General features: G+C 41.0%; 1 protein-coding gene across 2 annotated transcripts in view; it reads right to left on the reverse strand.

Moving 5' to 3' along the window:
• Window positions 1-1,100: 1,100 nt before the first annotated feature.
• LUT2 (Lycopene beta/epsilon cyclase protein) overlaps window positions 1,101-27,284 on the reverse strand; it is a 39,470-nt gene continuing 13,286 nt past the window's right edge. The window contains exons 6-11 of one of the 2 annotated variants that reach the window (XM_077391802.1): window positions 22,404-22,547; window positions 22,211-22,318; window positions 18,961-19,057; window positions 18,340-18,471; window positions 8,467-8,599; window positions 1,101-1,453 (exon numbers count right to left, since the gene is read on the reverse strand). In XM_077391802.1, coding sequence (XP_077247917.1) covers window positions 1,288-1,453; window positions 8,467-8,599; window positions 18,340-18,471; window positions 18,961-19,057; window positions 22,211-22,318; window positions 22,404-22,547 — 780 coding nt within the window. In that variant the 3' untranslated portion in view covers window positions 1,101-1,287. Of the gene's footprint in view, window positions 1,454-8,466; window positions 8,600-18,320; window positions 18,472-18,960; window positions 19,058-22,210; window positions 22,319-22,403; window positions 22,548-27,284 lie in introns of both variants that reach the window. The other variant, XM_077391803.1, reaches the window with a different exon arrangement.

A 27,284-nucleotide genomic window follows, 5' to 3' on the forward strand; every position in this document is an offset into this window, starting at 1 on the left:
AGATTTTGTCCCGTTCATTTAATTCATCTGAGGTGGCGGTTGTCTCTCCTGAAAAACTGCCGCGAAATGGCTTTTTGTGAAGTTACCTAACAAAACCCATATAATAGGCTTGAGTAGTGAGCGGCATGACCCTGTTTCACATAGCTTGTGGCTAACCTTCTATAGTTGATTCCTGTGTGCATGGAACAACAAATTGATTGGGTTTAACGTGGATTTGCGCACCGAAGAAACTACTCTTAATGTTCTCGAGAAAAAAAACCTCCATTTGGCACAAAAATCTATTTAAGCAACAAGGTGCATGCAACTCTCAGAACAGGAGTTCCAATCAGCACTGGCGATGCACAATCTCAAAAAGCTCTCCACATTTGTACAAACCATACCAAGCTAGTGCAGCTGACGAATTTAACACTGGAAAGTGCAACTTGGGAAGTTTGGCACAAGCTTCACGAGAGGTTTCTGTAAGTTCCAACCTTGAGGGAAAGGTTGTTTTAAGGGTGAGGGTGAGATCTGACATAGGCTCCTTTCTTTACTTTCCTGTTGAGGATAGTTATTTACTTAGGCCCTGTGCGTTTTGGATTTTGAAAATCAATTGCAAGTCCAAAGCTGATTATTGGACTAAAAGTTAAATGTAATTTTGACTTTTGAGTCCAACAATTTGGACTCGCAGTCAGTTCTCAAAATTGAACTGAAACCGATAGTTTTGGATTTTGAAAACTGATTGAGTCTATAACCGATTATTGGACTCGAAATTGTGTTAAATTCTGAGTCCAATAATCAGTTTTGGACTCAAAATTGACTCTCAAGATCCAAAACGAACAGGGTCTTTGGATTTTGAGAACAGACTGTGAGTCCAAAACTGTTTAAGTTTGGACCGACAATCAGTTCTTGAAATCCAAAACAAACAGGGCCTTAGCAGTTTAATTGTGGTATGTTTTAGATGTTTTGGTTTAGTTAAAAGGAGTAGGAGTTGGGTTTTTGAACTATTGTTGGAGGTTTTCTCCGTCTTAAGGGAACATTTTCTCAGTAAATGCAATAAATCTCCCCACACTGCATGTCGATTTGGGATTGCTGTTGTATGATTGTTTCTACTGCATTTAAACTCATTAGAAAGTTCCAGAGGGAATCCCATTTTCATGTTATAAGGCTTGGAATTCATGACATGCATTGATAAACAAACAATATGTAAATATATACAATGGCTGAATTACATAAGCTGTGGCCTTGGGATGTGAGCTCGTTCATGGTGTGGTAAAAAGAGAAAAATGGATGCTAAATCAAGATGACAGTTCAAAGGGTGAGATATGTCTTTATCATAGTTGCCCCGGTTGGATCCGAAAACAGATGCCTGACTAGGCACATTCGCATACTGTGTGGTGCGGTTACAAACATGTAGAAAGAAAACCATATGAGGTCGGCCGATGAGAGTGAAGATCCAAGAAATCCCTGCCACATCCTGCAACATAAAGACCATTAATCTAGTTGGTAGTTGGAAAGAGAACAACAGCGGTAAACTCAACCATAGACAGCTACTGCTAATGTTACTGAGAAAGAACAATTATTGTCCATGTGTTTATTAAAGGGAAAAGGATAATTCTATAATTTTCCCATGTGTTTATTAAAGGGAAAAGGATAATTCTATAATTTTCATATGGCAACTGCTTACCAATGAAAGGAAATGCTAAGGGTCACTTTGGTTGCATGTATTTGCCTTCTACAATAATGGTGAATTAGAACTGAAGAAGTCAAACATGTGTAATAGCAGTGAAGTAGTAAGGCAAGTCTCAGTATTTTGAATTAGAACATGCAACCAAACACCACTAGTAGATGATGTAGCACCCCAAAACCGGTCCAAAAACCTAGTAAATCCCATAAATTGTGCAATAAAACAGACCCTGTCAGCTTTGCTTCATAAAGAGTGGGGAAACTCTCACCCTTCCCTTCACAAACACTTTAAAAATTGTAGCAGTAAGTGTTCCACCTTCAGAGTGAGAGTTATCAGCTCCCATACAAACATGCACACAAGCTCATATTTACAATCCCGAGTTTTTCTATCATACACCACTCTTATTTGACATTTTTGGATGAGCTGTTACAATTTCCAATTAGCTGCAGGGTCCAATGCATGTGGGGTGTGATATAAGCTCACCAAATAAAAACTAATTCCAAGCATCAAAATACAACCTTGAATGTATACAGTGACCAACGAATTTCAAGCGATGCATGGGGTATTTTCTTATAAGCATGAGGTTTTGAAGATAAATTATCGCAATAAAAAACATCATCAATAACCATACTGAAAGAATTGGTAACTATGCTGCTGAAAGATACATCGAAAAAACCTAAGTAACCTAACAGTCCTCTCAGACTTAGGGGTGCAACTCAGGTTGGGTAGAGGCCAATCCAACCTGACCCGATGAAGCCTTTTTTCCAACCCGAACCCGACCCAATGAAGCCTTTTTTCCAACCCGAACCCGACCCGACCCGATTTCCAACCCAACAAGGTTCAACCGACCTGACCCGAGGAGCCCTTTTTCCCGACCTGACCTGACCCGAGTTCAACCCGACCCAATCCGAGTTTTTAAGCTTACAAAAACAAATTTCATAAAAAATGTTGGGTTTCACTCGGGTCGCCCAAACACTCAACCCAAACCCAACCCGAGTTGCACCCCTAGTCAGACTAAAAACAAAACCGCCAATGAAAAGTCACCGGGAAAAGTTTTTTTCCGAGGAAGGATCTCCCCTGGGAAGTCCTAGGGGTAAATCTGTCATTTCCATTGCTAGAGAGCCGTTGGATGGGCCTGTACCAGCTTTTGAATTATCTACTATCCAGGGAATGGAAAAGTCGCCAGAAGAACCAAAAAGAGAGAAATCATCATTGAAAGGGAAGGCTGGCAGGCATAGAAAAGGTGCGAGTCAACAACCTTTAAAGGCTAAATCATGTACGACTTCGGGAAAAGCAACCAGGAAAGATTTCACTGACAGTCTCAATCTGCAGTCGGCGACAGATGAAAAGGCGGTTAAATTTAAAAATTGTTTTTTTAATAGTAGCAAAAAGAATAAAGGAAGGTCAAGAGTTCCAAAAAATTACAAATGTCAGATCGGTAGGACATATGTCAACACCCCTCGAAGATGTAGCTCAAACCGTATTGAAAGAGTCGGTCCATCTGGCAGAGGTGCGTGAATCGAACCTTGTTTACTAACCACTAGGGGAGGCCTTTCCCTCTTTAAAAGGAGGCTTTTCGGATGCCTTAAGAAAGAAGAAACAAGTAAGAAAATCTTAGCCTCTAAAGTTAATCTCTTTTTGAAGGATTTTGATAAACCTCTGTCCCCTAAAATGGCGGATGAAGATGGTTCCAAGATCAAGAAGAGAAAAGCCACCTTTTTTTATTTAGAAGATCTGAAACTTCTTAAGGAGATGGAGTATGATGCGAACCTGGCCTCGAAGGAGCTGGAGTATGATGAGAAGCTGGCCTTGGAGGAATGTCCCACTCTGAGAGAAATTTTGATGGGTATTTGGGAGAAGCAATGGGAGCAGTTAAAAAAGGATTCAAATGAAAACAAGGAGGAGCTCAAAAACGTCTCGGGCTCAACTGATCCGAAGGAAGTATACGTTTGGATATATAAGCTTCCTTTTTTTCAGGAAGCTTTAGAAGAGGAGAGAAGGGCTCGCCGTCAGCGATAGGAAAAGGAGAAGGCAGCAGAAATAGAAAGACTAGAAAAGCTGGTAGCGGCCTTGTTAGAGGAATCTCTGGATTCTCGGGACTCGCTTGATAGGGAAGTAAGTATGGAGATCAGGGAATGGATGGGATTAGAGGTGGAAGAGAAAGGAAAAGGCAAAATAATAGGGGAAAATTTGGGGGAAACAGAAAACGATGTTTTTTCATCTGAGGAGTTTGATGAGTTGCTGGCTATAGGAGATGTATTTGGGATAGGATTTGAAGATGACCTTGAAGCTACAAAAAGAATGCTTTTGTCAATGGCGATAAGAGATCGGAAGGAAATAAGTGTACATAACAGGAATTGAGGAAGAAGCTTGATATCTTGGGGGCCGAGGGTCGTAAACCCTAAATGAAGAGCCTTCCGGCCCCCTCCCCGGTCGATAGTTTGTTACTTTTTTCTAGGTTCTAGAGTAGATGTTTAGAAAGGTCATAGGTTAGTTAATTGCTATAGCAGTTGGATCTTAGTGTTTTGGAGGTTGAAAGCTTGCGGACAAATTGTTGGCCTTGAGCTAAAAAGGAGTTGTGAAGCAAGTGCCTAGAAGTTGATTCGATTGGGCTTGAGAGACTTCTGGGTCATTCGCTTAGGGTCTTAGAGGTTTTTTGCCCTCAGGAGGTAGAGATGTTATTTCTTTGGGGTGTTTCTAAAGGCTGTTAGAAGTATAATGTTGGAATAGTTCTTTGGAGGATCGTCAGTAACTTTTTGTAAACATCTAGGGGGAATTTGCTTCCCGATCATAGCAAAGACGCTACAGTTTGTATGTATTCAGATGGGCTACAAATTTGACCAAGATTGGCTTGAGAGATTATGTCTTTCGCTTAAGATTGGATTTTGTCTGGATCGTTCTGTTTTGCTATTCAATCTCATTGGACGTGTGGCGGCTATATCAGAGGTGTTGAATATCTAACGGTTGTTAATATATGTACTAATAGGTTTACTGGATTTCAGTTTGGAAAAATGAATGATGGAAGAGTATGGTATAGAAAGGCGTATTTGGGGCCTCAAAATATATTTTGCTAATGTATCATGATCGTAGTAGGAAGAATGAGCAGTATTTTGCCTTGATTGTCTCACTTTTTCTTGGTTCAGGGTATGCCCGATCTAGCTTTTTGATATTTGTAATTCAGGATGGGACTCCTGGTCCCCAATGTAATTCTAAGAGCAATGAAATACGTCAACTTTCAAAAACAAATGTTAAGGGAGACAGAGAGTGAAGGGGGTACTCTTTACTGGAGGGGAGAGGTTGAGGAGCAAAGATGATGAAAGGAACTGCCAGATCTGTGGATTTCCAATTACTTATTTCCACAGCATATTTGGAAATTTGTTTTTTTCCACTGTTAGTCGCTAAATTAGAAATTCAAGGATTTGATCCGGATCTAATTTACAATGCAAAAAGGGCTGCAAATGTGAGAAATCAAAATCTTCTCGGCATAACTTACCAACTTCTCCAAAAGCTTAAGCTGCTGGAGAAAGGCGTTATTTATCTTTTATACTTTAACACTCCCTCGCACGTGTGGCCTACTTGGCAAACACTTGGCACATGTGGTCCCACTTTGGGCCGACCATCGCATGTGGATTTTTGCTATCCGGGAGGTTTGAGCTTGAGACCTTTGGCTCTGATACCATGTTAACTTACCAACTTCTCCAAAAGCTTAAGCTGTTAGAGAAAGGCGTTATTTATCTTTTATACTTTATGCCGAGAAGATTTGGATTTGAATTTCTCACATTTGCAGCCCTTTTGCATTGTGAATTGGATCCGGATCAAATCCTCGAATTTCCAATTTAGCGACTGACAGTGGAAAAAATCAGATTTCCAAATATGCTGTGGAAATAAGCAATTGGAAATCCACAGATCTGGCAGTTTCCTTCACCCTCTTGGCTCCTCAACCTCTCCCCTGCAATAGGAAGTACCCCCTTCCCTCTCTGTCTCCCTCAACATGAGCTGGCAGATCTATCATTTTGTACTCAAAACTCAATTCCAAATCCAAATACAAAATATGAGGTATCCCTTAGTTCATTCCTAAATGAATTCCCAGTTTAGTCCTCTCTGATCTGTCCCAACACCATTTTTCATATAGCCTTCCTAGAACCAGGGTTGACTTACGAAAACTGGAGTTGGAATTTCATAAGTTGAAATCAGACATCTCACCTCCAGCTAAATCCCAATCTGGATTTCAGTCTACTTCCTTAATTAAACCAAACTCTCTATTCTAACTCGGCTCAAATTCAGATTATTCCAGAGTGTTTCTACTTGCAGAAACAACTCTGCAGCTTAGACTGCCAAAAAATTACAGATTCTCATCGGTTAAAGCAACGAGGTCCTCTGTCGCCCACACAAAGGCAATAGAATGCAAAATATTGGCAGTTAGAGCAGCATCATCAACGATAAGGCTTGTTCCTTGTGTATCTTTTCTTAATGCATCTATTGCTACACCTAGTCTTATCATGCTCTAGATCTTGTGATATGTGCGCACTCCATCTGTCTGAGTTGAAACCTCTTACAAAGTCCATGCGGATGGTGCATGATCTTCATCAAAACTGACCTTTCTTTTATTTGTCATGGTCAGTTTTCAATTTCGTATCACTTGACTAATAAACTTTTTTTTTTTTTGCAGAATTTCACATCCGGATAATTATGGAAAGCATTAATAAATGATTCAAACATCTGAAACACGAACCCAGCAAGTCCAATTGCAAGTTTGAATGTTTCAGTCAGAAACCAGAATCTGAATCAGAAGAAACAGCACCCAGCTTGATGGAATTATGGATCTTTTTAGCATGCAACACAGCCCCTCCTCTCTTAGATAGTTAAGACTATCTCCCATGTCTTTGTACTTCTTTTGCGTTATAACTCAGACATCAGGATTTCAATTTTCTGTTTCCTTATGTGTGAAGCATGAAAGGTAAGACATCTGTGCCCCAGAATGAAAAAGATATCCAGGATTTTCCCGTGGTAGGATTACTCACTTTAACCAAAATTATAGAGATCAAAATCCCATCCAAGGGTAGTAGCTCAGTAAAACAGATATTTGATAGTCTTGACTAAAGAATATGAACACCTCTATTCTCAGGCTTTTTTCTAGAGGCCAATCAGAAGATCAGGTGATTGCTCATTTCCTAACACCAATCCATACCATCCCCAAGCCTTTTTTTCTCCTTCTCTATTTCCCCTTCAATTTATAAAAAATGTAATTGCTGCTTTCCAGGCAGTTTGATTATGGGTATGATTACACTCCCAAGAGAAAGCAGTTCCAGATCTGATCTCATGACCATAATACCAATAGCAGCAGCACAATTAGAATATGGACAGATCTGATATGCAGAACACGATCCAGATCTGGTATGCAGAATGGGGTCAAATCTGATCCATGCGATCAGAGCACCATAACGCGTGTTGCACAGACTTATGGATGCCGTCGTAAAGTGAAGATAGGATATTAATTCCACACAGAATAGGCACAATGACTGACCCTTACTGAGAGAGAGAGAGAGAGAGAGAGAGAGAGAGAGAGAGAGAGAGAGAGAGAGAGAGAGATCAAATAAAATTTATGTATGGATGAGATTAGATTTGTTTAGGGGATAAAGGAGGAAAAAAGACAGAATAATACAGGGTGATTGGGACTATGTTCGACTAGTTCTCTGATACAATGTTGAGTAAGGAGAACAAACGAGAAGAAGGTAGATGATTTGGAGGGAAGAAAAATAAGTTTAGATGTAATGTGGTCGATCACCGCAAATTACTTGTATAAAGGCGTGAAAAATACAATAGTGCCCCAAGCAGTTAAACACACCATACCACATAAAATGAATGCACCATACCCACTTTAACACATAAAAAATATCACATCCTAGGACAAATCCAACAATCATGTCTGGAAGTTATACCACACAGAAACCTGTCTAAAATCGAATGTCCTTGACCATATATACCATTGTCGAACTTGGATAACAAAATCCTACACTTGCCAATCAGAAGGAAAACCCTCTGAAAAAGGTTGACCTTTTTTTCATGCCTTGAAGAAGAGAGGAAAATTTCTTTTCTATATAATCTCAAAACGAATAAGCAGTCAATTGGAACAATAAAAATTAAAAAATGGTCTAAAGTATTAAACCCAAATCCACTCAAAGAAATTAAAATACTGCTCTTTAGTGAGCAGTAAAATAAAAAATAAAATAATTTGAATTAAATTGATTAAAAAACAATCAATCCTGTCTTCTCTTTAGTCTCTGGTGTTAGTATGGCATACAACTATTTCCTTGGGCAGACTCATGCCACGTATATATTATGAGAGAATCATGGTTTTATTTTCTCATATGAATTGTTTGAATTTCATATAACAGCAGCTCCACACCCACAAGAATACATATTTTCAGACACGCCGCTACATACAAATGTGTATATGGAATTAAGCATGCAAGGTACCCAAACAAACACAGAAAATAGGAATATGTTCAAGGGTAAGCAAATACGTTTAACATATTCCTATGTTGGTTTGATCATAAAATGTAACATACATATTATTTACTTAATTGCATCTCAGGCCAGTACAAGGATAGAACATTAAGGAATAAAACAAGTGTGTCCAATTAGTAAATTAAATCATACACGATTTTATGTATGCAATACTAATAATCAAAGATGCTTAGTTTGAACTAGGAAGCATAAAAGCTGGGAGTTTGACCATATACCAATTAGGTAGCCGAAAAACGTATGAAAGAATGTTATAACAGTTGCAAGTTTGACCATACCAATTAGGTAAGCGGAAAAATGTATGAAAGAATGTTCTGATGCCTTCAATATCCAGTTGCAAGATTAGTGCTAGTCCAAAAAGAAAAAATGCTCTCTGACGCTTTCTTTCTTGTGGCCAAAGAGTTTTCCATGCTGACACAAAAACATTATAAATAAGAGTATAACAGAATTATATGGTGCCTCTAAATAATATTAATCACAAAAAATGGTTGAAGTAAATGTCATGCACCGGTGAACCTAGGACATGGTATCAATTGACTCTCATTGGCTGATCTGTTGCAGGGCCCCCAATTGGTTTGTCCAATGGGATCCATAAGTCACATATACCCTTCAGGCCCACCCTTACAGCATTCCTCTTTAGTGGAAACTCTCATATATAAAAATTATGAAATGGTGAATGCAAATATGAACATGAAGTTGAAGTTGAAGAAAAAGTAAGAAAAAGTAAGTGGCTACAAAGAGGCAAGAAATTGATATCCTTGGGGATTAAGGTATATTGGTGAAGAATCATACACATTTAATCCAATAGGCTTTGCAGAAACAAATGATCTTCAAAACTTATATTCAAACAACATGGATATTGAGTTTTTGGCAACATGAAAGGTAATTTATGTTTTTTCATAGGGATATACTTTTAATCTTTTTTTCTTTAGTCTGTCAAATAGTGTCATTTCAGCATTTTTAGGTGTTAAGTGAGGATTTAATAAAACAAAAAGTTAAGTGAGTGTGCATAAAACCCTCTTATTTCTTAATATTTTCTTCTCTTTTTTCCTGGCATCCGATCATTAGAGTTTAGATCATTAGTGTTTAGACGTGTTAAGAGTGGGCGTATTGGGCTTCACATACGTGGCGTCAGTTCGGTCATTTTATGTAACCCTATGTCACGATATGTAAAAACATCATATTTCTTGTGGGAGAGAGGGACGATAGACTCTCTCATTCACGCCTTCTCCATATTCTTTCATGTCTCTTTCTTCTCTTCTTCATCTCTCTAATCTCCATTGTCTAATGTAACACGATATCAAAGAATCAGGTTGAAGATCAAGAATTTCCATCGTGAAGGTGAAGATACAATTTCTACTTCCTAACCCTAACCCTAACCCTAACCCTACCTGTACCCTTTCCAAATCTCCAAACCCAAACCCCTAAATCCCCAAACCCATAACCAGCACCACTAGAAGTGACAGACATCAAATCCTCAATCTCCAAAATATATATGCGCATAACCTAGAAACCCAAATACATATGCGCATACGCTATAAACCCTAAATATATATGCACATGCCCTAGAAACCCATTACTTTGTGATTTTACATCATCCAAACCCTAATCACACCCCTAAGCCCTAGTCACACAATCCAAATCCTACTCCGCACCACCCAAAACTTTTTGTTATCCCTTCCAGCCCACTCGCACACTATTATTCCCACCCAAACAGCCCTGTGCCCTCCCAAAATACCTTTTTTTTATTTATTTTTACCACTCGCGCCCCACTATTTCCCCACCCTTTCTACACTAAGCTTGTTGTACCAATCCTAAGACAAATCAGTCCCTAAACTTATTCTTCAATACAAATCAGTCGCTAAACTTAGTTTAATCTACTTCCATCTTTTTGTCTTAATATTCTAAACACCTATTCTTCGATCTTTATCATCTCATGGTTGGTTTTGGGCAATTGTTTGGTGCTTTTCTAATGTTGGTGGTGTATGCTTGTGGCGTTGTTGCCCATTTCTATCCCGGAACCGTGTATTAATGTGTGAGAGAGCATCCGTGGATGTTCTTCGTTAGTAGCCTGTTCTCGATTTGATTGTGATCAGTTATTGGTGGTGTTTTTCGTTGGTTTGTAGTTAGGTTTGTTGATATTGGTGGTCGTTGTTGGGCTGTTGGTGATATTGGTTTGCTGTTGGTGGCTTGCTTTTCTGTGCCGTTTGTAGTTGATCTTATGTTAGAAGTGGATGTGGTACTGGTTGATGGTTTGCTGCCCTCTTGTTGGATTTCGTGGAGTTGTTGATTCGTTTTATGTGGTTTGATAGTTGATTAGTTTCAGTGGTGATTAGTGATATGTATTCCTCATGCTGTTTGTAGTAGTTGTGGAGATTCGGTATGACGACCCCTTCCTTCTCGACTGTGACTTATTGGTCTTCTACGACCCTCCCTGTGGTTCTGATGACTTCTGTCAAATTGAATGGCAAGAATTATCCATTGTGGTCTCGATCTGTTCAGATTTACCTTAGAACCCAAGGGAAAACTAGTTATCTTACATCGGCTGCACCTTCATTAGAAAGTAAGGACCACGTTCAGTGGCACCAGGAGGATGCACACATACACACTCTCCTCTTTCATAGCATGGAGCCACAAATTGCAGAACACATGATGTTCCTTGACACGGCCAAAGAGATCTGGGATCGTGCTAAAACATCGTATTCGGGTGAAAACAATCTGACGCGGATTTGTGATACTTACTCGGCTCGATGACGTCTAGAGCATGGTGATCGTGCTTTATCTGATTACTATTCTGAGTTTGTTCACCTTTGTGAGCAACTTGACACATTCCAGCTCTTCTCTACCGATCCTGCCGTCTTGGCCAAGCAGAAAAGTGACTTGAGGGTTGTTCAGTTCCTCGATAGTTTGGGCTATGACTTTTTATCAATTCGCCAGCAGATTATCACACAGGAATCTTTACCGTCCGTCCTAGAGACATTCTCTCGTGTTCAGCATGTTATGAGGATAGAGGTTCCTGATGATTTCTCTGTCGAGCATTCTGCTCTTGAAGTTCATACTGGTTCAGGTCGTGGTACACGTGGTGGCCGTGGTTGTGGTCGTCGTTGACGTGGTAGTAGAGATTCAGGGGGAGGCCATGAATTTGGTGGTCGTGGATCACGTTATTGTACACATTGTGGCTATCAGGGTCATAATGTAGACTTACACTACGATTTACATCCAAAGCTGCGACCCTTACGTGCTGTTCATCATGTTTCGGAAGTGCCTATTTCTACCTCCGCCGAGGCCCCTTCACAGCCTACTCCTTCCGACACATTGGTTATTTCATGCACTGCATATGAGGCTCTTTTGCACTCACATGCTCAAGGAAACCAGTCACTGCCGCTGTTGCTAAGGAAGGTAGCACCCCATCCCTCTCTCTCTACCGTTCCGGTTCTTGGCTTATTGACTCTGGAGCCTCTTATCATATGACTGGTAAGAGTAGTCTCCTTAGTTCCTTTGCGCCAAATTCCGCAAGTACTTCTGTCACCCTGGTAAATGGAACGACGTGTCCTATTTCTGGTACATGGGACCCATCGCTTGGCCCTGAGTTTTCTCTTTCTTCTATTTTATGTGTTCCCAGTATTCCTTGTAATTTACTTTCTGTTAGTCAAATTACTCGACATCTATGATGTTCTGTAACACTTTTTCCATCCTATTATGTTTTTCAGGATCTTCTGACTGGGAGGAGGGTGAGATCGAGTCGTTAGGCAGGTGGCCTCTACTACTTCGACAGTGCACCTTCATTCTCGGCCTTGAGAGCTTTTGTTGATTCATTCATGTGGCGCTATGTAATGATAGGTTGTCGCGAGGATGAGTCCCATGAAGAGCCCAGAGCCCCTGTTCTCTTTCTCTCGGTCTCTCTATAGTTCATGAAACAGGAAATACTTCTTAAAAAACAAATTTGTCCCAAAGTTAAAACCCAAAAGCCCGTTTCCACATGGCACTCGCCTTTTATGGCACAACCAAAAAGCCGTCTTCACACGGCACTCGCCTGAATTTAACTTTGAGTAAAAAATGTGCAAAATTACGCACACTGTTTCAAAGCGTGTAGCTGGGTATTGGATGCCCCTCGCCGCAAGGAGCCCAACGAACCTGACCACGCGCGATTTGAAGTCCAAACGAAGTAGTTATCGACTTTTTAAGTTCCCGAAAACTCCCGGAAAACCCTAGAAACCTGATTTCGGGGGCTCCGAAGTTATCCACACCACTCCAAAGCATGAAGTTAGGTTCATAGAATCTCTCTTGTCTGGAGGAATCCAACAGATCTGACCAAACACGATTCGGAGTACAAACGAAGGAGTTTCGGCCCCCGAAACTCCCGACAATCCCTGAAAATACCCGAAACACCCCCACGGACCAACAGGTGGCACACAAATCGTGGGGTGCGACCACCAAATTGCAACCTGCAATTTTATAATCGCAAGTTGCAATTTGGAAATCGCACCCTGCGACTTCCACTCGAACCTATATATAGGGGGGTAAGTGTAAAATCAGATTTTTATTAACTCAGAAGTTGATTTTTCAGTAAAAAACCTCTGGTTCTTTGTTTTTCCATCGTTTTCAAGCAAACTCTGTCCAAAAACCCTAGTTTCTTTACCCGAGAGAGGGAAAGCAGAGAAATTTTTAGGGAGCTCACACTGGGCGTCGGCATTCTGCCGAATTTCGGAAGACTCGGAGCGACACCCTCCAACTAGAGTCGTTGTTCTGCCGAATTTCAAAGAACTCGGGGCTATCTTATCCAAATAGCGCCGTTGTTCTGCCGAATTTTCGAGGAACCCGAAGCTCCATTGTCTGACTAGCGTCGTTGTTCTGCTAAATTTTTGAAGAACTCAAAGCTGCACTATCCAACTAGCGCTGTTACGCCTCCGACTTTTTGAGAGGCGTCCCCACTCCTTTGGTAAAATTATTTTTATTTCATTCCTTTCTGCATTTCTGTTCTAGAACCTGCTATAGGGTAGTTATAGGGTCCAGGGCTCGTCTTGCCCCGGGTCTTATAACGTAAATCCCGTACCTCTCTTTGTAAATAGGGTTACGCTCCCTCTCCTTATCCCGCCACTCTGTCTTCGGTCCAACCATAGACAAAAGAGACAAAGACGAGAGCCTTCGTGCTTCAACAGCGTCAGACAAATGGAGGGAATCAGAAACCCAGCTTTTTCTTTCCTTTATGTCTTGTCATTTTCATTTATTTTAGTTATCTTGATTGAGGTCATACTGTGAGATCCTCCAAGGACTCGAAACATGCGGTATATATACCCTCAATCCTAACCGATTCTTTTCTTTTCTTTGTAAATCTCGTTCGTTTACGTACATGAATTAGGCATAATCATAATAAAGATTAAAAATTTAAGATTTCTGATAAAATTCTTTAAAACTGCCAAACCAAGTCAAGAGACCAGGTTTACCCGGGCAGGAGGGGTGCCTAACACCTTCCCCAAATATAACCGTAACCCTTACTCAGATTTCTGTAAAGACCATGCCTTATCAAACAAAGTAAAATTACAGGTTCTAGGCCCCAAACCTAGAGTACAACTTTGGTTACTCCTCCTCCAATGAAGGTCGGATATCTATCCCCGTTTCATCGGAAAAGCAGACACGGGTCCTAGGCCCTAACCTAGGTGGCGACTCTGAGACTCTTTTCTGTGAAATTCGGATTCCGGTCCCAAGTTCGCATAAAACACAGACAAACAAACACCCCCCTTCTTAACCCGATGTGGTGATCCCGCGCTCACCGACAGAAGATCATGCGCTCACCGACAGAAGCGGCCGAGCGGGAAAAAATCTGCTCGCACACACTATCTCCTTGGTCACCCTCCAGCAGATCGTCTTCAGCATTCCTCCGTCGTGTCTCACCCTATTAGTTCTTTTCAATGTGAGTCGTGTCAGTGTGGAAAACATCATCGTGTTTGCTTTCCATCTAGGTCAATCAGTCATGTGTCTAGTCCGTTTGAGCTTGTTCATTCGGATATTTGGAGTCCTTGTAGAACTCCTTTATTATTTGGACATCGTTATGCTAGATCTCTACACAGTACTCTTGTTCCATAAAATGCTTGTGCACAAAATAATGCCTGTGAATATTTTTTTGCTTCTAGTGATATTCAGCAATTTCTCTCCAGTCATGGCATTTTACATCAGTCGTCCTGTCTCTATACTTCTCAGCAAAATGGTATTGCTGAGAGGAAGGTTAGATATTTGGTTGATATGACACACACTCTCTTATTCCAGATGCATGTTCTAAAGACTTACTGGGCTGACGCTATTCTTACTTCATGTTTTTTGGCGAACCGTCTACCCCCACTGCCAAAATAGGTCACCATTTTCCATTTTATATATGTCGGAGAATCCCTTTCCTTTGGTTCATAGAGTGTTTGGTTGTACATGTTTCATTCATAAACTAGCACATGACCTTGATAAGCTTGCTCCATGCGCCATCAAGTGTATCTTCCTTGGCTATTCTCACACTCAGAAAGGCTACATGTGCTATAGTCCTCAGCTTCGCTGTGTTTATGTCGCTGTCGATGTCACCTTTTTCGAGGACACACCCAACTTTACGGAGCCTTCTACACCAACCTTACCTGTACTCAAGGTTTAAAATTTCGGTTTTGGTAACCGTTTCGGACCCCACCAAAAACCGAAATTTCGAATTTCGCCGAAATTTGGTAATTTGGTTCCAAATTCCAGACCCAAATTTTGAAATTTTGGAACACTTTATTTTTTTAATAAATAATGTCATTAAACCGAAATTTCGGACTAAAATTACCGAAATTTGGTAAATGGCGAAAAATTGAATTTCGGAAATTTTCGGTTTCGGTCCCCACCGGTATCCGAAATTTCGGATTTCGGTCGAAATTTTAAACCATGCTTGTACTTCTACTTCCACTACACGCTCATGTTCCTCTTGTATCCTCTTCATCACCTGAAGTGAAAACTTATTCCCGTCGTCCTCGACAGGCTGTATTACCCACGTGTGCTGACGGCCCATCATGTGAGCCACCTCCTCCACAGTTAGCTGATCCACCCACTACTCCTGAGATAATTGTTCCATCGACTGTGCTTGATGATGCTGCTGTGTCATCTCATTCTACAAAGCACTCTATTTCTGACGTGATTTCTTATGCTCAAATTTCATCTACTTTTAGTTCTTTTTTGTCATATGGTTCCTCTGTATTTATACGTCGTTCAGCTGCAGAGGCTTTAGCACATCCTGGTTGGAGAGCAATGATGGATGCTGAGATGGGTGCTTTGCAGACTAATCATACATGACAGTTGGTTTCCCTTCCTCATGGGGCTCAGGCAGTAGGCTGTAAGTGGGTGTTCATATTGAAATATTTACCAGATGGTACAGTGGAGAGACTGAAGGCAAGACTGGTGGCAAAATGATATACGTAGAGGTGTGGAATTGATTATACAGATACGTTCTCTCCTGCTGCAAAAATCCCATCAGTCAGAGTTCTTATCACACTTGCCGTTAAAATGTCGTGGCTGCTCTTCCAGTCAGATGTCAAAACTGTAGTCCTGCATGGTGGTCTTCAAGAGGAGGTTTATATGGAGCAACCTCTTAGGTATGTTGCTCAGGGGGAGATGAAGACTGTTGTCTGTAAGTTGAACAAGGCTTTGTATGGCCTTAAGCAATCTCCCTGTGCCTGGTTTGGGAGAGTTAGTGAAGCAGCTGTAAGGTTTGGTATGACTCAGTGTGCTGTGGACCATTCCGTATTCAGCTCTCAGTCTAAGGATGGTAGTATTTTTCTGGTTGTCTATGTTGATGACATCATTATTATCGGGAGTGATAATATAGGTATACAGACGCTGAAGGATTTCCTTCAAAAAGAGTTCAGCACCAAGGACCTTGGTCGCCTCAGATATTTCTTAGGGATAGAGGTAGCCTACTCACGTGAAGGGCCATCTCTGTCACAAAGAAAATATGCGCTAGATATACAATAGGAGACAAGACTACTGGGTGCAAAGCCGACGGAGACACCCATGGATCCCAACATCAAGCATTCTCCTGATCAAGGAGAACTTCTGGAGTACCCCAGGAGATACAGACGTTTAGTTGGGAAGTTGATTTATCTTACCGTCACACGCCAAGACATATCCTATGCTGTTAGTGTAGCCAGTCAGTTTATGAGTACACCACGGACATCGCACTAGCAAATAGTCACTCAGATTGTGAGATACATGAAGAAAGCTCCTGGTAAAGGATAGATCTTCAGGAAAATAAGTAAATGAGAATTGAGGGATATTCAGATGCAAACTGGGCAGGATTCCCTGCAGATAGGAGATCGACTACTGGCTACTATACTGTTGTTGGAGGCAATTTGGTGTCCTAGAAGAGCAAAGAAACAGGATGTCATATCCAGATCAAGTGCAAAGGCAGAGTATAGGGCCATGACCTATACTGGGTGAGTTGATCTGGTTGAGATCATTCATGTTAGAGATTGGACTTCACTACTCATCTCCTGCTTCACTTCACTTTGATAACAAGTCCGCCATTCACATAGTAGAGAACCTGGTCTTCCATGAGAGGACTAAACATATACAGGTGGACTGCCACTTTATTTGTCACAGTATTCAAAAAGGAGAGATTTGCATAGTGTTCACTAGATCAAATGGTCAAGTATCATATGTTTACCAAACCTTTAAGCATAGTGAGATTGAGTGACTTATGTAACAAGCTAGGGATGTATGATATATGCACTGCAGCTTGAGGGGAGTGTTAAGAGTGGGCGTAACAAGCTTCACATATGTGGGGTTAGTTTGGTCATTTTATATAACCCTGTGTCACGATATATAAATAAATCATTTCGTGTGGGAGGGAGGGACGACAGACTCTCTCATTCACACCTTCTCCATATTCTCTCGTATCTCTTTCTTCTCTTCTTCATCTCTCTAATCTCCATTGTCTAATGTAACAAGACGGATGTGGTTTCATTGAAGGCTTCAAATTTAATCGGGATCTTTTGCTGATTTCTCACCTAAAATCACTGGTCCAATTTAAAATCATTTGTGCAATATTGAGATTGTTTGATATAGTTGTCAGGCTATGACTATCGTAGCGAAAATTTGGATCATGAGAGACAATGTGGAGGAAAGAAGAATAAGATATCTTGTGGTTTGGCTGGATTTCAAGCACTTCACCCTTCTGTTGTTGAAAATATATGGTTTACATGGTGTTTACCCTTGAGAGTTATTTTTCTTGTATTACATGTGCTTTTCACTTGAGGGTAATTATATTCTTTGATTATCACTTAAATGAATAAAGGAGGGCTCCAGGAAAGGCTGACTGGACGAGAGAGAGAGAGAGAGAGAGAGAGAGAGAGAGAGAGAGAGAGAGAGAGAGAGAGAGCTATCCAAAGGCCGTACGGCTGACTTTCTCAGTTGTAGTTCACATCTCTGAGCATACATGGAGGAAATGGCTGGTTGTTGACAGATAACAAACAACCCGATACCCCTTAGGAGATATTTATGATGATTTTTCAGCAACTTCTTGTGCACACTAGGTTGGGCACATAAGTTTGTCTATTGCAGCATGATGTGATTTCTATCCACACCTAGCAAACACAGCCTCGGGATTATATTTCATGTTACTGGAAGTGACAGATCCAACTTTACCTCTACTTGTAGTGTTCAAATAACTATGCAATAGGAAATCCTATGAGTGGTTTTTCTCTAGATTAACCAAGCACAGCTTATTTTTCTTTATAAAACTTCACATAAACTAGATAACAAACCAGTTCATGTTGTGAAAGACCTTCTTGTAAAATAATGATCACCATTGTTAATTATAGTATGATAGTAATTAAGGTGAGAGTATACCAAGGATGAGAACATGTTCAGATTGAAAATTGTTACGCATTTATCCTTGCAGTATTGATTTAGGGTTTGCATGTATGTGTGCTCATATGTTCCTTTGATCGAAAATTAGAAAGCAAATTGTTCAAGTAGCATCTTTTCTTAAAATCTTAGGTCAGTAGTTGGCAGATTGTCTGATAACTTACAAATACCCTTAGAGGAGTTCGTAAATGAAGGATGGTTCACTACTTGTAACAGAAAAACGAATGATACAGCCAGCAATTTATTACCCTTACAATACCTCAATATATACTCAATACCTTGTGTTGAGGCATTCTCAGTGATCTTTTCCCATGAAAGGACATGTTTGGAATACATATCTCGCTTCAAAATACTTGCAATGACAGAGGCAACATTTGGAGCCTCTGACAATGATCGCACAACTGAATAGCCTGTTTCATATAGGTAATCACAAAATTGTACCCCATAATTTGAGCAATAATTAAAGGGCTTAGGGCACTCGTTAAGGTGCATTGGAAATTATATTTTACAATCATTTTACACATGCTTTGAGAAAAATACAAATATTCTGAGAATTATTTATCAAATTGTGAAAAATATCATTTCCAATGCCACCTTAACAGGTGCCCTAGGGCACTCGTTAGCAAAACCCATAAAAAAAGTCTAGTAAACCAAGATACTCTTATATTTAGGGTACTGATACGGCATGACATGATACTGATACAGGTACCAGATACAGTGTGGGTGCTTTAGGGTACAGTTTAATCATATTCTACTTAATTAGATCTCTTAATTTTAGAACTCCTGATAAGATGCATTATGATGGGATGCCCATACCCATATCCGTTTTCCTGCTCCCTGTATCCATGTCTATGCCTAGGCACCATACAAGTTTGTGACTATAACTGTTTTTTCCTTGCCTGTTGCTGGATGAACCATGCTAGCTGCAGCACCAAATGCAAGGTTCTTTTGCTCTGTGTTAGGTAAGGATCCACCGACAGGAATATAAGACCACTCCTACAAAATGGATAAAAAGGCAGAACCCATCATCACATGTCGTATAAAGAGTTGGAAATGCTATGTATATAACTCGGTTATAAATCATATGCATCACTCATTAGAGGTAGAAAAATCTTAATATAAATCCGTGTGTGTGTGTATAGGCAAATGATATCAGCACAACCATGTTTTGATAATTGCACTGATCCATCTCGTCTTTTATTATTTAAAGAGCTGTCAAGGTTATTACAGTTCCGATAAAGCTCTTACAAACCAATAAAAAAGGAAAAGACAAGCTGTGTTTGTGCAGTTATTAAAGCATGAGTGTGTGGATATCATTTCCCTAAATATAAATACGGCGATGAGAAATTCACACCCCATGTAGGATAATTTGCACCCCTTTAAAGGAGGGTATGTGGATGACTTTAATGCTTTTTGACGTTCAAGGGGTGCGAATTTTTCATTGCCCTTTATATATATATGTGTGTGTGTGGGCTGCGTACATCTAGCCCTCCCAGACATAGCAATGGCGGGAACCTCGTGCACTGGGCCGCCCTATGAATGTATGTATGTATGTATATATGTGTTTGTTCACACACACACATAGGCACCCAAATTTATTATTTATATATCTATGTATACAAAGATCGAGCGAATAGAAGAAATAATCAGATATAGAAAATTATGGCATGGGATTACCATCAATCAGACTGTTTTCATTGGGACTCCAACAAACAAGTGATCCATAAATATATATATATATATATATATATATATATATATATTGAATTATGAATTGATTTGTGTAAGTTCATATTAGGAGAGGACGGAAAGGAAAACACATTTTGAATGTTTTGTTCTCTCTTGGTGAAACAATAGAAGAAAAACCATATGGTTTTGCTGTTTCTCTCTCGGAGGGAGAGAGAGAGAGAGAGAGGGGAGTCCACCTTGGTTTCTCTAGATCAGAGAAGGACAGCAACTGATTTCTTGCTTATACGAGAGGTAAGAGAAAGCTTTGTATTCTCTTGTGTTCACTACAAAAGAGGACTTCAAGAAGGGATTGTGGAAAGGGTTGCAAAAGAAGGGTTTCGGAATCGATCAAGTGTTGGATCGATTGAGGAGCCTATTGTTATCTTACTTGATTAGTTAAATATTTCTCTGGATCACCCATGGACTTTTTGTCGGACCACAAAAACAGAGTATGTTCTTTGTGTGTTGCCATTGTGTGCTTGTTTTATCTTGCTTTTGATTGCAGGTTTTGATCGGACCTTTATCCGTCGATTTTCTACAAACACACTTCATGTCCATATAGTCCCAACGAGCACCCGAGAAGAAAACAGATAAGAAGATTGGAAAAGATCCAAAATTGAGAACCAAACATATCATAATAGTGATGAAATCATGAGATCAAGCTGGCATTGGTTGTGTAACCCACACATGTAAGTCTGGATCAGAAATATCTAAATCCTGGTCCCTTTTATTCATGGTGAAAGCTGGATATTTCAATTTGAATTTTAGGTATGCTTACATAAGCATGGAATGTTCCGAAGGTCTAATTTCTGTTTCAAGAGTAAAAATAAGTTAATGAAGATATTACTATTTGTGTTTTAACTTTAAGGGCCACAGTTTTAAATTTCCATAGAAATTGACAGAATCTGTTTATTTCCATCCCCATCGAAACACAGCGGAACGAAAACTGCAAGTGTTAGTGGCATACTATACCGGTATCTGTTACATGGTTATATTTATAATAATTACATGTCAAGTGGTGTATATATTATGTATAAACATTTATATGAATTACGTGTGAAATGTGGTATATACTGAATTATAGACATCCGCGACAATGCATGTCACTAGGTGTTCGATATTGTTAAATGATTGCGGGGGTGGTTTTCTTTTGCGTTGCTAACATTATATTATTTTAGCATGTATTTGTGCTTATTTTAGCACCTCATGACGTTTCGTCGTCCATCATTTGCATATGTTTTCATACATTTTTGTCTACCAAAATTTCCATTAGAATCAGACATGTTTTCATTTTCAACACAACCAAAATACATATTGAAACCTGTGAAACAACCATTTATTACAAAAGCTTAAGCCGTTAGAGATGGTGCTATTTAATCTTTTATACTTTAAAACTCCCCCTCACGTGTGGCCCCTCTTTTTTAGGGTTGGCCTACACGTGCGCATGTTGCCCCTCTTTTGAGTTCGCATTGCATGTCGATTTTTTAATATCAAGGAGTTTTGAACCCAGGCAATTTGCTCTGATACCATGTGAAACGACCAATTACTCCAAAAGCTTAAGCCATTAGAGACGGTGTTATTTAATCTTTTATACTTTAACAAAACCAAAACCGAAAACATTGTTGAGGGCTAGGATTAGACTTTGACTAATCTTTGACATCAATTAGAGCTTAGGTGGTCTAAGAGGTGATATACTGTGATAGTTAATGTTTTTGAGACTATTCCAATTTTCTTTTATGTTTGAATTGATTTTTTGAGCTTTTGTCAGGTTGTTGTCTCTTCTTATACAATTAAGTCGATTTAATCTATCCCTAATTTATTCTCCTCCTGAATTTCTATTTTGAAATCAAAGAAGAAGAAAGGAGAGAGAACAGAGATGTGAAAAGACATAGGAGAGAATTGATTAACTCTCAACCAGCACCCATATTTTATTTTATTAAGTTCTGCCTCCAAAATTGATACCCAAAATGATACCATCCATAATACCAAGTATACAACTCAAGCAGGGTAAGGAGGACCAATCTAGTACAATAATCCAAAACATAGGAAGAAGGGCTATCCTATATGTATCACCACGATATCACAAGCATACTGGTGATATTTAAAACATGAATACATAAACCAATGCAAGCATGGAGCATGGTTTTTAGATGTCTTCCAGAAAACAAACTTCTATATAATGCATACATGGAAAAACATTCATACCAAGGGCATCATGCACCACCAATTGTAGCGACTCAAATAATAACAAATTTTTATTTAAATACGATTGATACTGTGGAGTTAATGCAAATCCCACTCCTGAGTAGACTCACTTTGAGAATCTAATTCAATTCAAAGAAGACTAAAAAATAGTGCTAAAGTTTGAGCCATCATTTGTCTATCTAGTAAATAAGGCATCATAACTTGGCTCAAGATTACCTCTTCATAAACTTTCCTAATTCGAATACCCATGGTCTCCAAGCGTGACATAAGTTTTTTCTTTAACAGATCAAAGGGCATGGCATTTCTCGAAGCCAAACAAGTTTCCTGCAGCCAAATATGCCCAAGAATTCCAGTGCAAATTGAAACAAAAACCATATTAGGAAATTGAAAATGAAATAAATCTACAGACCTCGAAAAACACTCTTGTTGGGGACATAGGCATGGCATAAAGAAATGTTGGGTATTCTGCTTCTTGGCAATTTACTTTTTGTTTCATGTAATCTCTATAGTCCATAAAAACCATCAAGTTGGGATCATATGGAGAGTTTTCCACCTGAACATTGAAAATAAAACCGAAAGAAGTAATATAGTATACAGAAAATTTACATCTACCAAAAAATTCCTCAAGCATAGAGTGGTTACTAAAATCAGTTGAGATGAGAATGTGCCTTATTTATCCCACAAGAATATTTAGAAAAGGATGTAAGGAGAAATGCATACTCAATTATTGCCATATGGTGTTCTTACACCGACATCCCAAGAAAATTGAAAGAAGTTGTAGTAACCAGCAAAATTACACTTGCAAACAAACATTACTAAAATCAGTAGTCTGGGAATATGCATTCACTTATGCCACAAGAATGTTTAGGAAAGGACTCCAGGAGACATGCATGCCCAATATTGTCATATGGTTTTATCATACTAATATCCTATGTTGGAATATGTAACTTGCCTAAGGGCATTTAGGACTTTGTACATTCCTTTATGTTTTAGTATAAAGATATGAGTCAGGGGGAGATAACCCTAACTCATTTATTTTCTCTGTTTAAACTTTCGTCTAACATGGTATCAGCGCCTTAGGGTTTTCTGATCCCTAGGGTTCTCTAGCAGCCTCCATCTTCTCTGCCACCCCCCTCGCCCCAAAACCCAACTCCGGGCCAAGTTTCATCGGAGGCAGACCGGCACGCCATCTTTTTCCTCCTGAGGAGGAGCCGTTCTCTCCAACCCGAAGGCAGCCCTCCCACCCTCCCTCCCGCCCGCCACGTTTCTCTTCCCCTGAGCAAAGCTCCTGGTTCTGTACCCCCACGCAGCAACCCCCCACAGATTTTCTACCTAGGGCGGAAATTTTTCCAGGAAAATATTTTCTCTCCAAGCTGGAAAACTTTTTCCAGGACTGAGGATTTGCACTCCCCCAAAATTTCCCAGGAAAATATTTTCTGACCCCCCCCCCCCCCCCCCCCCCCCCCACAAAATCACTTTCCTGGAAATAAGTTTCCAGGGCTGTGTTTCGCCCCACATCAGAAAAAAAAATTTCCAGCCCACAATTCCTAGGTTTGCTGGTAAGCCTCACTCCCCAAGTTTTTCAACCCACAACATTTTTCCGTCTCTTCCTTTCATCCCTTGGTAAACCCTACCACTCTTTTCTCCCTGTTATTATGTGTTAGATCTTCATCTCTTACCCTATTTTGATTCTTGTTTGTCTTTGCGGCTCCCCTCTGTGTCTCATGGCTTCCCTCTTGTCAAGCTTCGTCGATGCCCGTCATTCTTGGAGCCGCGTCTAGCTTTCTTGGCCTATCCTAGTTTGCCCACCTATTCTGTTATCTCCTATTATTCGTCTTGGTTTGGATTGTCTGTTTCTTTCTTGCTTGTTGTTATGGAGGAGGTGCTTGACAATCCTTCCACAGGAGTGGCTCCTGGTGTTCGTCCGACACCCTCTTTGGCGTCTTCTTCGTCATCATCTCTCTCTGTGGATGGATCATTCCCACATATCACTACTGTTAAGTTGGATGGGGCAAACTATGTTACTTGGAAAGCAGCAGTCGAGAAGTATCTTATTGCCCGTGGGAAAGCCCACGTCATTCGTCGTGATCCTCCTCCTACGACGGATCCCACCTTTGATCGATGGGAACAGGAGGATGCTCTTGTTTGCACCCTTCTGTGGCAGAGTATGGCCCCTCACGTCTCTGGGCCCTTGATGCTTCTGCCTACTGCGAAACGGATATGGGATCAGGTTACTCTTCTTTACTCTGGCGTGGCAAACATTAGTCAGATCTGCTCTACCTATTCTGAGTGGATGCGTTTCCGCCGTGGTGATCTTCATCTTGCCACCCATTACAGCCAATTCGTTGGCCTCTGTCAGCAGCTTGATGTTTACATGCCGCTTACCACGGATCTCACAGAGGCTGCCCGTCAGAGGGATCAAATCCGTGTTGTGCAGTACCTTGAGAGTTTAGGTCCAGAGTACATGCATCTTCGTCAGCAAATTATCGGTTCTAGCGCTATTCCTTCCCTTACTGAGGTTTACTCCCGCGTCCAGCAGTGCTCTCCTGGTGATCCAGTGATATCTGTTCCTATTGATGGTTCTGCTCTCGCGACCTATAATGGCATTACTCGCCCGCCTCATGGTGGAGCCTCCTCTGGTCGTGGCCGTGGTCGTACCGGCCGAGGTGGTGGTCGTTCTGGTGGTGGCCGTGGCTGTTCTTTTTGCACTCACTGTCAGCGCGAGGGACATTATATTGACCATTGCTATACCCTGCATCCCGAGCTTCGTCAGGCACGCTCGGCTCACATGGGTGCTACTACTGTTTCGGTTTCAGATTGTGCTCCCTCTGCTTCTGTTCCTGCACCAGCTGATTCCACCTATACATTATCCCGTGCCGATTATGAGGAGTTCCAGCGTCTGCGACTCAGTTCTCGTCCTCCCTCTGTAGGTTTCGCCCAGCCAGGTAGTTCACCCACTACCCTTCTATCTAGCTCAGGGTTATGGATCATTGACTCTGGGGCATCCAATCACCTGACTGGTAACTCTTCTCAGCTTCATTCTTTTCGCTCTTTCTCATCTCCCTCTCAGTCTATCACCCTTGCTGATGGGTCCACTACACTTATCACTGGTGTTGGTCATATCTCCCCTCATCCTGCTCTTACATTATCTTCTGTTTTATGTGTCCCAAAATCACCATTTAGTTTACTTTCAGTTAGCCAGATTACTAAATCTCTTCATTGTTCTGTCTCATTTTTCCCATCTTACTGTTTGTTTCAGGATCTCTCGACTGGGAAGACGATTGGAACGGGTTGTGAGGTAGATGGACTCTATCGTCTTGACTGCCGGCCGCCTACTGTCTTACATAGCTCTGTGGATACATTTCAGTGGCATTGTCCCCTGGGGCATCCTTCACTTCAGCGGCTGCAGCAGACTTCTCTGGTTCCCGGACCTTTTTCTAGTTTTCAGTGCGAGTCCTGTGAACTCGGGAAGCACCATCGTGTGTCGTTTCCGTCCCGGATCATTAGTCGAGTGTCTAGTCCATTTGAATTAGTCCATCTGATGTATGGGGACCCTCTAGGGTCGCGTCTAGTACTGGCTTTCGGTATTTTATTGTGTTTATTGATGACTTCTCATGCATGACCTGGTTATATTTACTTAAGAGTCGATCCGACGTGTTCTTTGTTTTTCGTACATTTCATTCTGAAATTAAGAATCAATATAATTGCAATATTAAATATCTTCGTACTGACAATGCTAGAGAATATTTTTCTGATACTAATGGCTTTCAATCCTATCTCTCCCAACATGGGATTTTACATCAGTCTTCATGTGCATACACCTCTCAACAGAATAGTGTTGCTGAGAGGAAACTTCGTTATTTGCTTGAAGTAGGTCGCACTCTTCTTTTTCAGATGAGTGTTCCTAAGGCATACTGGAGTGATGCCCTTCTCACGGCGTGTTTCTTAGCAAATCGCCTTCCTTCCTCTGTCTTAGAGGGTGCCTCTTCTTTCGAGGTTTTATCTCCTAGTAAGGAACAGTTTCCTCTGACACCTCGTGTATTTAGATGCGTTTGTTTTGTTCATCACCTTGGACCTGGCCGTGACAAACTCGATCCCCGGTCTGAGCGTTGTGTCTTTCTGGGGTATTCCCGTACGCAGAAAGGCTATCGTTGCTATAGCCCTCGTCTGCGTCCCTGGTTTGTCTCAACCGATGTTACGTTCTTTGAGTCTGAGGCATTCTTCCAACATGGCGCGACATCTTTCACCCCTTCTCTCGAGTCCGAGGTCTCGCTTCCCTTACCAAATCTACCTGCTTCTCTTCCGTCATCTCCTATTTCCGTGCGGCCAGCTTCTGTAGCTTCTACTTCTTCTGCCACGTTGGAGAAGCCAGCTCCACCTAAAATTACACAGCAGTATCAGCGGCGCCAAGTTACAGATAGGTCTCTTCTACCTCCTCTCGCACAATCATCTTCTGAGCCGATGATCCCTCTCTCCCGCTCTCAGGTATCTTCTCTTCCGCCTTCCTCTGTTGTTTCTGATTCTCCTATTGCATCTCGTACGAGATCCCGTTCCACTGCACATCCTATTTCGAATTTTGTTTCTTATGATAAGCTCACCAGTACCTTCCAGAGCTTTGTTTCCTCCTTGTCTTCTATCTCTTTACCACAGTCAGTGGCTGAGGCTCTTGACCATCCTGGCTGGCGTGATGTTATGAACCTAGAAATGGGCGCTCTTCATAGTAATGATACATGGGATCTGGTTTCCCTACCCGCTGGTGCCCGTCCTGTTGGTTGTCGGTGGGTTTTCTCCATCAAATACCTCCCTGATGGTACTGTCGAGCGCTTAAAAGCACGGTTAGTCGCGAAAGGATACACTCAGACTTTTGGTGTTGACTACACTGAGACATTCAGTCCCATTGCGAAAATTCCCTCTGTACGTGTGCTCCTGTCTCTTGCTGTTAATCATAGCTGGCCCCTTCATCAGCTGGATGTGAAGAATGCCTTCCTCTATGACGACCTAACTGAGGAGGTGTATATGGAGCAACCACCAGGGTTTGTTGCTCAGGAGGAGACTTCCTCCTACGTGTGTCGCCTACACAAGTCACTATATGGCCTCAAATAATCTCCGCGTGCGTGGTTTGGGAGATTCAGTGAGGAAGTCATGCGCTTTGGCATGAAACAATGCGCAGTGGATCACTCAGTCTTTAGTTATCACTCTTCAGCTGGGTGTATTTTGTTGATAGTTTATGTGGATGACATAATCATCACAGGGAGCAATTCACAAGGTATACAACGTTTGAAAACCTTCT

This window comes from Tasmannia lanceolata, unplaced genomic scaffold (assembly GCF_043159265.1).
Source record: "Tasmannia lanceolata isolate RefF3 unplaced genomic scaffold, GAP_Taslan_0.1 ptg000012l, whole genome shotgun sequence".
Classification (NCBI taxonomy): domain Eukaryota; kingdom Viridiplantae; phylum Streptophyta; class Magnoliopsida; order Canellales; family Winteraceae; genus Tasmannia; species Tasmannia lanceolata.